The 10,910-nt window shown below is 43.1% G+C and overlaps 1 protein-coding gene across 2 annotated transcripts in view; it reads right to left on the bottom strand.

Annotated features, from left to right (window-relative positions):
• Nucleotides 1-1,602: 1,602 nt before the first annotated feature.
• Nucleotides 1,603-10,910, bottom strand: part of LOC123830851 (collagen alpha-4(VI) chain-like) — a 102,034-nt gene continuing 92,726 nt past the window's right edge. For both annotated transcript variants that reach the window (XM_045857477.1, XM_045857478.1), the window contains 4 exons: nucleotides 9,854-10,537; nucleotides 8,102-8,198; nucleotides 7,410-7,606; nucleotides 1,603-2,260 (listed from right to left, as the gene is read on the bottom strand). In XM_045857477.1, the coding sequence (XP_045713433.1) occupies nucleotides 2,085-2,260; nucleotides 7,410-7,606; nucleotides 8,102-8,198; nucleotides 9,854-10,537 (1,154 nt within the window). In that variant the 3' untranslated portion in view covers nucleotides 1,603-2,084. The remainder of the gene's footprint in view (nucleotides 2,261-7,409; nucleotides 7,607-8,101; nucleotides 8,199-9,853; nucleotides 10,538-10,910) is intronic.

The raw sequence follows: 10,910 nt of genomic DNA, 5'->3' as shown, positions 1-10,910 counted from the left end.
ATCAGATTGTCTCTGTACTTCGGGGTTTTTGAAGTAAACTTTCTGCCAGGGTCAGAGCTGCTCCATGGAAAGTTTATACTGCCACCTTGTCTTTGCCTTTGTGCTCCCAACTTGTAGGTGTGGGAAGGTCAGCATTGGAAAAAAGAAGTGGAAAATGGATCACAGCTCAAATCATATACCATCCTCAGTGTAGACAAGCTGGGCCCCAAATGCCCAGGCAGCTGAGGTGATGCCTCAAAAAGATGTGCAGACACACACCTGTGTAATGAGCAGCTCTGACACACAGGGTGGAGCATCTGTCACTTCATGCCCATTTTTAGCCAAAATTGGTTACAATGTAGTGTGTTAAGAGAGAAAAACACAGTATTCCAGGCATTAGGAAAACACCTGGATTATACCAAAATGGTTATCTTTGGGAGAAAAGAAGATAAGTGAGCTTTATTTTTTCTATGTGCATTTTTACAAATTCATAAATTTAAACTTCAAAGTTGCTACCATGAAAACTTATCCTTTTATGATCACATAAAAATAGTCATAAAATAGAATGAAAATTTTAATGTTTCTATGATTTTATATAAAGCTGCCTTCCTATCCCATCTGCAGTGTTATGGGGCTTGACCGGAAGAATAAAAAGAATTCTAGAAATCACAACTTTCATTATTGAACAGAAACTTGCCAGAGAGTAAACTCCACTCTGGGTCCCTGAGCACAACCACCAGCTGCTTATAATCTGTTAGAGACTGAATGCTTGTGTGTCACCTGACCCCAGATTCATAAGTGGAAGCCTTAACCCCTAATGTGACTGAATTTGGAGATATGACCTTTTGGAGATAACTAAGTTTAAATAAGGTCATAAGGATGGGGCCCTAATCCTAAAGGCTAGTGTCCTTATTAAGGAGAGAAACCAGGGAACACTCTCTCCTCTGTCTCTCCCTCCCTGCTCTTTCTCTCTCATTCTCACCCTCACTCTCCCTTCCTCTTTCTTCTCTCTCCACAGAGAAAAGGCTACATGAGGACATAACAAGAAGACAGCTGTCTGAAAGACAGGAAGAGAGCTCTGGCCCGGAAGAGAACTCTCACCAGAAACCAAATCAGTGGGCACCTTGGTCTTGGACTCCCAGTCTTCAGAACTGTGAGAAGTAAATTTCTGTTATTTAAGCCCCCCAGCCTGTTGTATTTCATTATGGCAACCCAAACAGACTAATTCATAGAGGAATATCCAGAGGCCCTGTGCCAGGCACCCTCAGTACCCAGTAGCTCTAGAATTCCAGACAGTGCCTAGTTCTGCCCTGAACCTGGACCCAAGGTCAGAGGCCTGAATATCGAGCTGTGAGCCAGAAGAAGATCTCACATAACCACGATTATCCTCAGTATCCATACTGCACAATGTTTCCTGCAGGGTGAACGTAGACCCTTTCATTTGCATTGACAATGTCAGCCTTAAATATTGAGTTACCAAGTTTTAAAGGGCAAGAGTCACTGCAGTTGATTGCAAAGCAATGGTCCCATGACAAAGTCACTTCTGCTTCCTCTCCATCAAGTACTATGTCACAAGTATAGCAGATTGCAGTGAGCAGGTATCACACAGAGTGTCACATCAGATGATTTATTGAGAATGCCTTTATTTTCACACTACGTAGTCAGGGTGAAATTTCACAATAAATGTCCATTTTTCCAAACCCCTGCTTTGATGAATACTTCCAGGCCTTCTAGTGGTTAAAAAAAGTTTCAACTCACTTTTAAATTAGTTTGGACTCACTGCTTACATTGATTTTTCTTTTGTTACGTAGACAAAAAAAATAATGTTATGTCAAGTTCAAGTTTCTTTTCCATTCAATTCTAAATCATTTAAATAACTTTCAGGAAAGTTTCGGTCACTTTTTAAAGTACTAGAACACCATCCTTCTCAAATCACAGGTCTAGCCCCCACTGGCAGGAAAAAATTCAGGGGGTTAGGAATTGACCTCTGAGAGTAAAGAGTGGGCTTCGTTACTCATGAGCTGTGTGGCACTGTCTCAGGAAAGGCAATGTCAGCTTCATCGCCTATTACCACAGAGGCAACAGTCCCGAGGCTCTACTTGGCTCTACAGAGGTGTTGTGGCACACTGAACCTCGCATTCTTCCTTGGTTTCAAACCGGTTGGCATTGCCCCCACAGCTGCCATACCAGAACGGTTGGCAAGCCCGCTCCTTCTTGTTATAGTACCATTTCAGGATGTAGTCCTGGCACTCGCCTTCCATTGGATCCATAAAACAAGGACCTGCCATGACACAAATGCAGAGAGTTGAATTTTCTGTGTGAGAACAACAGGAAAGGAGCAATGGTTCAGTGTCACAGACTTGGAAATGAATCCAAGCCTCACTACTCACTGGCTGTGTGACCTTGAGCAAATAACTTCACCTTTCTGAGCCTCAGTTTCCTAAACCATTGAAGCAATATTTAAAAAACACCTTCATCACAAATTTGTTGTAAGGTGTCACAGAACAGATGTGAAAGGTGTAATACAGTTACAGCTATTATTTTGCAGAGTACCTAATACATGGCAGATACACCAAACAATGTATTAATGAGTGAGCGAGTGAATGAATAAATCTTTCTGAGACTGAGAACTCCTTACTTGCCTATTATGCTATTTCCCTCTATTTTAAAACCATCTCAATCCCTTGCCTAATCTCAAAGCCTTCTAATAGCCTGAGCAAATCCAGTTTATTTATTATTTATTGTATCTTGACACTTGCCCAAGAAGTTAATATAACTGTTATAAGAAAAACATTGTGGTCCTGGAAAATGAAAAAAGCAGAGAATCGACAAGTCACAACAGCGCAAAATCTGGCACATGGAATTTTAAATTAATTAATTTAAATTAATTTAAATTACCTATTACCACAGAGGCAACAGTCCCGAGGCTCTACTTGGCTCTACAGAGGTGTTGTGGCACACTGAACCTCGCATTCTTCCTTGGTTTCAAACCGGTTGGCATTGCCCCCACAGCTGCCATACCAGAACGGTTGGCAAGCCCGCTTTAATTAATTTAAAATTAGGGCATTAATTTTTCCAAGTGTTCTTGTTTCAGGCCCTCTCTGCAGCACAGAATAGTGTTAGCCTCCAAACAGCTTCCCCCTGGGCTTTCTAATCCCTTCCAAATAAGGAAGACATTGCCTTCAGAAAGCAAGAGTTGACACTTGTGGTCTGTTCCTGGAAAGCTGCCTGCTCACTTCCCATTAGTATAATCAGCACAGACTAGTTTTCTTGAAGGAAGAACCAGATGCACTGGGTCCAAGAGGATGAGATACACTCAATGAGGTAAAGAATGGTCCTGCACCTTAAACAGGCCCATTCGAATTGGTCTTCTGCGTGACTCTGATGCTGGGGTGAGGGGCAGGGGTAAGAGAGCAAGCAGTGAGGGCCCAGGAGAAGGAGCCAGAGCAAATGCTGCTCCCAAAATTTGTGAGTCAACAGAAAAACACTCCATTGGTGAACTTTTGACAGTACTCTGTAGCCTCAACAAGGCAATTTGGGGCTCATCAATTAGCTGGCACCCACCTGTGTTGTTACAAACTGATTCTAAACTGACAAGCCAAGGACTTGTTTAAATAGATCATTATTTTTCCCAGTGACACTTTGTGGTTTTTGCCTTTAGAAGCTCTACCCTTGCCTTTAATCAGGGAGATGATCAAACCCGGGCTGCCTCTCCTGGATTATTTTTCTAGAGCAGCATTGTCCAGCAGAACCTTCTGCAGTGAGGGAAATGTCCCGTATCTGCACTGTCCAATACATTAGCCAATGCCTATCAGGTATCTGAAATACGGCTATTGCAACAAAGGAACTGAATTTGCAGTTTTGTTTAATTTCAAATTATTTTATACTTAAATAGCTGATGTGGCTAGTAGTTGGTTAGCAGAGCTAGAGGTAAGTAAATCCTAAATGCTTTAAACTACTTATCTCTAAGGCATTCTTTGCAACCTAAGGAAGCTTCAGAGTCTTAAGTTTTCTTTTACCAGCATAATATGACATTGGGGGATAAGCAAGTTTTCACCCAAGTAATTACTGTTAGCCCCCAGTTGTACATTTGCATTATTTTTGCCATGAGTGTTAACTTTTGCCTTCTTGGAAGAATTCTGCAGCAGTAATCAGTTTTACTCAAACAAGCCCATGGAATTCAGGAATGAAAAAAAGGGGAGGAGAAAGAAGAGAGCTGGATAGGCAGGGAGAACAGCTACAATGAAACCGCCATGTGCCTGGGCTGGTTCTCTCTCCTGATATATATGTCTCACGATGCAGCTCTACTTGGAAGAAAAAGCAAAAAAAAAAAAAAATCGATCTGTGTGCTTTGGCAATAACACTGAAAATGAAAAGTATACCAGGATCAGCCTGGCTTCTATGACAAGAAATGACATTTAATTCTTCACGAGTAGGTGCAATGAAAGGTTGCAGGCTCTATAGCAGAATTTGATTTAAGATACAGGGGCACAAAGGAGACCATGAAAATTTAAGATTATGTGGGGGCCAGAAAGGATTCTTAAGTAGAAGTGAAACTTGACCTGAGTATTAAAAGGTGAGTAGATGTAATCCAGGTGGACACCTGTGCAGAGGATGTGAATGGACAGATGAGTGTGAGCAATGACATGAAGACTTGGAACAAAGAACAAGGCATAAGGGGCAATTGCAAATAGCACAAAAGGTAGATGCAGGGAAGTGGAAGCCAGTAGGCCACAGGGAACACAGCAGGGACTAACCTCAGAGACCTGTGTGCCTCATCCAGGCATCTGAACATTATCTTATAAACCATTGGAAAATAAAGAAGAAAAGAAATGACATAACCAGGTTTCCATTGTAGAAGAATTAATTTGGTGTTTAGAATGGACCTGGAAGGAGGACAAATTGGAAGAAATGAAACCTTTTAGATAGCACTGCAAGTACACTTGAGGTGAAAGCCAAGGTATTAAGAGGGAAGGTTGTGGGAAAGGGGATAGATCTGAGAGATGCTGAGGAGGAAGTCACACCAAGATGTGGTCACCAGCTGGAGGCAGGAGGTGAGGAGAGGAGACAACTAGTGATGTTTGGGTTTTAGCTTTCCAATACTGGGTCAGTGGGGGTTCATTCCAGTAAAAGAATAAAGTTGGAGAAGGTTTGAATGGGAAGGATGAGTCCAGTTCTTCAGCTGAGTTTGCCTGAGATGACTTCAGGCATGTTCATTGGTGCCATCTGGAAGGTAGTTGACTGAATATACTGGTCTGCAGCTCAGGAGAGTTAAGGATGGAAGCTAAGAATTTGGAATCAGTACAGAGGGGCCAGTTGCAGTCACACTAGGAAGGCCTGCCCCCATGGTCCACGTAGCAGCCTTAGAGGATGGAAGACAGAACCTTGGGGAAGGCATTGCAGGTTGAGGGCCCCTTGTTTGCATAAATCTCTTCTAAATAAATATTCCCTTTTGAATTTAATTTTAATAATTTTCTATTCTTTTCTTAAGGAGGGCCCCTAAATAATATAAATCTCAGGTTCCATGAAACCTGGATCTCTCTGTGGGGACGGACTGGAAAGAGGACCCCACAAAGATGGGGTGATCAGCAGTAGAACAAGATAAGAATACCTCCGAAGCCAAAAGAGGGGAGGGACCAAAGAAGAATGTAGCAGCCAACACTGGCTGCATCCCAAGGAGCTCAAGTCCCTGAGTTCTGAAAGAGCCCCTTGGGGTTTTTGATAGATGGGAATGGTTCAAGACAAGGGACCGCTGTCTTCTCTGACTGGAGGGCAGGTAGACAGGGTATACACCAACACAGGACCTTACACCTGGCCACTTTCTTTCTTTTAAAAGCAAAAAAGTAAGGACACCACCTAGAGAAAAGAGACAAGCAGGATGGAGCTGGAGGAGGTGGTGAAGATTTAGAATAGCCTTGGAGTGCAATGGGAGAGGGACTGGTCAGGGCCAAGCTACAGAGCAGGTGAGAGATTTTGGGAACCTCCAGGCCTCGGTTTTTGTCTGTGAATAGAACTGGATTGGATGACCAGTAAGCTCTCCTCCACCTCTTTCACCTTGAGTGTGTGGGAAGGAATGCCTCAGAGCAGTGGTCCCCACTCTTGGTTGCTCAGTGGAATTACTGGGCAAGTCCCCCACCCAGTGATGCTGATTGAATTGGTCTGGGATGAGCCCAAGGCCCGGAGAACTTTTAAATATTCCTAGGGGTTTCTAATCTACAGCCAAGACTAAAAATCACTGCCTTAGTAAGATTATCTGAGAATCTTTTATACTGAAAATAGAACAATCAACAAGATAAGTTTTTTGATGCTTAATTTTTAGGCTAAAGAGTAAAAATGTTAGTGTCCCTACTGAGAGTGCCCATTCCTTTACCTGGTTTTATTATTTGTTTGCTTTGGAATCGAAGAGGTAGAACATATCAGCATCATAATAGCTAGCTTGGATTGTGTGCTTACTCTGTGACAAAAACACAGATTAATAAACTTCATTCTCAAAACAACCCTATGTGAGAGGTATTCACATAATCCCCACTTTACAGATCATAAAACTGAGCCACACAGGGTTAAATAACTTTCCCATGGCCACTTCACTAGCAGCCCCAGATAGAGAACCATCTAGGCACATTGAAATCTCTGGGCAAGCCCCTGGCCAGGTAACTCAGTTGCTTCGAGCATCCTCCTGATACACCAAGCCTCCTGATTATGGGCTTGATCCCTGGTCAGGGCATATACAAGAATCAACCAATGAATGAATGAATAAGTGAAATAACAAATATCGATCTCTTTCTTTCTCTCTCTCAAATCAATTTTAAAAATAAAAATAAAATACCTCTGGGCAATTATCTCTCATTTAACCTAAGCAGGACTGACCACATCACTCACTAGAAACTCTTCTGGCTACCTTTTCCCTGCATTTTAAAAAATTTCGGAGTCCAATCCCTCCAAATCTGTTTCTAAAGTGGTCAATGCTTTGCTCAATTTGTTGAACCCATGTAAGAAGTCATGTCGCATTTGTATTACAACATGCTACAACCCTAAATCAATGCTACAGTTGCTTTAGGTGGAGCCAAACCTTCCTGAAACTTGGTCAGAACCTATGTGGCCACTCGTAGATGAAGGAGCCTTCTACAAGCCAGTGTGTTTTCCCTCAAGGTCGGGAGGATGTTGCCACCTCTGCAATAGATCATTGCAGCTCCACAATTTAATACAGGCAATTCACGGGGTGTGCCCCCTTCATACTCCTTAAAATAGCTTCTGTTCAGCTCCAGTTCTACATTCAAGTGAAAGCTAGCCTTTACATGTGTTCTTAATTTCTTGAGTGGCATACAAGAATTTGTGCACTTGGAAGGAAAGTTTATAGAGCTAAAATTTGCCTGTTGACACAGTACACAGGAATTTTTTTTAAGATAAAGACTTTAAAAAGTGAACTCAACCATTTTTCTTTTGTTTTGCAGACATTTCTTGTTCATTTTCCTCAGTGGCATATCCGTTCTTCTCATAATTTTCAAGTGCTTCTTTCAGAGTTATAGATGTCATCATGGCTGTTCTGTTCTCTAGACCAAAGTCTGTTGCTTCAGGTGCTGCCAAATCATCAGCAGAGCCAGACATGCCGCTCCAGCGCTTGCGCTGCCTGTATAGAAACAATCCACGTCAAACCCCGCACAACAGAACAATGAGAACTGAGAGGTTCAATTTCCAACTGATATATCTGGGCTCAGTAAGCTTTAGGTTTGGGCATTTTCCAATGACTTTGTGATCACATTGGCTACCTTCTTAGGTTTGCAGAGGTGTTTGGACAAAGGTAACAATAACATGTTTACCATTATTGATTTTACTTCTTTGGACACGGGATTAGAAAATGAGGGATGGGGTGGAATGGAAATTTTTTTAATTCTGCTTTTATATATTCATGTATGCTTTGAGTGTTTTCTATTGGTCCTGTATTGGTCTTTAAGGAAAGAAAAACCAAACCATATCAAAGTTGTCAAACACAGGAGCATCCAAGTCCCAATAGTTTGGATAAAGTCAAGGACTGGCATTGCCTGTGACCTTTCTTTGGGGAGATAGTACAGCCTCCTGCAGGGGACAGAGCTATGCAGCCACCTCAGCTCTGCCCTCAGCCTACCTCTCGATAAGCCTGTGTGGTTGCTGCCGAGTGTCCCCTCGGCTGGGGCCCCCACATTCTTCACTGAGCTCTGGGGGTGGGTACTTATTTGTTTCACCTAAAAATAAAATATAAAAATCAAACCAAATCTAATAGAATAATGTCAAGCAAATATGAGTAAGCATAAAATAAAATAAGGCATAAAAACAAAATACTATCCACTAAAACAAAAAACTTTAAGACATAAAATCAAATAAAGCATAAAATTAAATATACAAGAAAGCAAAAACAAACAAAACAAAATAAAAACAAAACAAAACATAAAACAAAATACCCATTGATCAAAAAGATGTAAAATAAATTCAAGCAAAGCATAACATAAATACAAAAATAAAAGCAAATAGAAAATAAGAAGCACAAAATGCCTTCTATTATATAAGTAAAATCACAACATAAAAGAATATAAGAAAACATAAAACTCAACCTAACATAATAAAACAAAAAATAAAGTAAAATGAAATTAAAACAGACTAGAAAAGTGATTCATTCAGACTTCTTCTCCCTCAAAGAATTGCTAAGCCATCAGCCTTACATTCCAAATCTCTCCTCCATCTGCTACAACAATAAGGAATCTAAAGTTCTAGGATCACATAGTTCAGGAGTAGTCAAACAAGATTGAGAACCAAATCATTGATCTTTGTACCTCTGGAAATGGAAAAGCACAAATGCTGTGTCAGGACTTCCAAGCTGTCCATCAGACTCCCTTTTATTCCTTCAGTATTAAGGGTCAGATGTCCCTCAAGGCTCCCGACAGGATGTCACACCCACTTACAAACAGAGAAACGCATGTCTCCCAGCAAGGAGGGCAAGAAGGCCTCACAGGTCACAATGAGGCGCCCCGTACATGACTTGTTTTGGACAAAGCCCAAGACAAACTCCTGGAAATATAACCAGGACCATACCCACTCCTGAATCCCAACAATCTCCATGATCATGTGAGAATTCAGCTTTCGTACTGGTTCCCCAGGAATTCTGATTGAAGGTGAGGGCACTAGGACAAGACTGGACCATCAGTGTGCCTCTTAATCTCCACTGCTGGCTTCATCCACCCAGCCTGACGTGGGAGACCCTATCTCACTTCCTGGCAAGTCCCTGAAAAATAAATGTCATAAACTCTTACTACTCAAGGTGTGCTCCATGAACTAGCAGCATCAGCATCACTTGGGTGCTTGTTAAAAATGCAGAATCTCAGGCCCCAGCTGAGACCTACTTAAACAGAATCCACATTTTAACAAGATTCCCCAGGAGATGCGTGTGCATGTTTGAGAAGCACTGTTATATACTATTGGATTCTCAAGTCTGGATTACAGGAAATAGTAATAGCAATAACTACACCTCATATTTTCATATCATTGGTGCTTTCAAAGGCCCTCCATCCACATATTTGAATGTAGGCTTCACAAATAAGAGACTGTAATTCTCATTTTGGTAAATGAGAAAATTGAGAGGTTAGGTGGAAACCTGAGACCTCCCTACCACCAACTGATGAGAAAGCAGCACCAGCCTTGGCACAGTGTGAGAGCAATGATAGCTCAGTGTTTTCTGGAAACAGGGTGCTCCCTAGAGGCACCCCAGAGGCCGTGGGGCTGCATGTACCTCAGCAAGGATGAAGGTTCAGTGGGCACCTATTTGCCCAAATGCCAGGCTATGTAAGTATTTCTCCCCACCCTAGCCCACACCAGGCATCCCCAGTGCTCAGGGACTGCTGCTCACTTTTTAGGAGGTTCAGGAAGGCCCGTGTGAAGCCCTGGGCATAGTTCATCTCTTGGTTTGAGATCCCCTCCAGACGTAGCAGGTGCTGCTCAGAGGGGGTGCTGGCCACTTGAGCCAGCTCAGCCAGCTCATGGGTTCCCACGCCAGGGCCCAAGGCAAGCACAAATAGGGTGATCCCCTTGCACTTGGCCTCCAAGGACAAAGTTCTAAGCTTCTCCCGGTCCCAGCTGCTGGTCTCACTGGCCACGATGGCGAAGAGAACCTGTGCCTTCCTGGGCAGGGGGGCTGCCAAGAGCACCTTCTCCAGTGTCCATTCAAGGGCGTGACCCAGAGCTGGGGGTCCCTGCAGAGGGTGGCCCACAACCTCATGGATGTGCCTCTGCATCTGTGCCCGGTGGCCATAGGAGGTCAGAAAAAAACCCTCATGTACAGGTGGGCGTCCCGTTCCTGGCCAGAAGCCTGGAGTTGTGTGCATCACCAGAGCCACACGCACCCCATAGGGGGATGCATTCGGCTGAGCAGCCACCTCCAGGTTGTTCAGTATGGCATCCACTAGACTCAATGCGGCATGGTACACATCGACTCCAACGCTGTGGGAACTATCCACCACGAATGCCACATCCATGTCCATTGCCAGGGGGCTGGGCATGCCCGACCTGCACTCCAGGGCTGGTTGGCAATTGTCTGGGAAGGAAGGGTGGGGAGAGGTCAGAGTTACCAGGCATGACTTTCAATGCAAACACATTTCCAGACTCTCAATAAGGATAGCCTCTGCTGAGCACTACTTGCATTGTATTGACAAAGCCAACAGATGTGTGCTGTAAGTAAATGCCCGTTTTTCAGAAGAAAGAACTGAGGTGATCTGATTTCACACTTAATGTTTGGGGTTTTTTTTAAGATTTATTTTTTAAATTTCATTTAATTTAATTTATTTTTAGACAGGATGGGAGAGAGAACGAGAGAAAGAGAAATATCAGTGTGTGGTTGCCTCTCTCATGCCCCCTGCTGGGGACCTGGCCAGCAACCCAGGCATGTGCCCTGACTGGGAATCGAACTG

The sequence above is a fragment of the Phyllostomus hastatus genome, unplaced genomic scaffold (genome assembly GCF_019186645.2).
Source record: "Phyllostomus hastatus isolate PE091 unplaced genomic scaffold, TTU_PhHast_1.1 phas_scaffold_129, whole genome shotgun sequence".
NCBI lineage: Eukaryota > Metazoa > Chordata > Mammalia > Chiroptera > Phyllostomidae > Phyllostomus > Phyllostomus hastatus.
The sequence above is the reverse complement of the archived record's forward strand: the minus strand, read 5'-3'. Positions and strand labels throughout refer to the sequence as shown.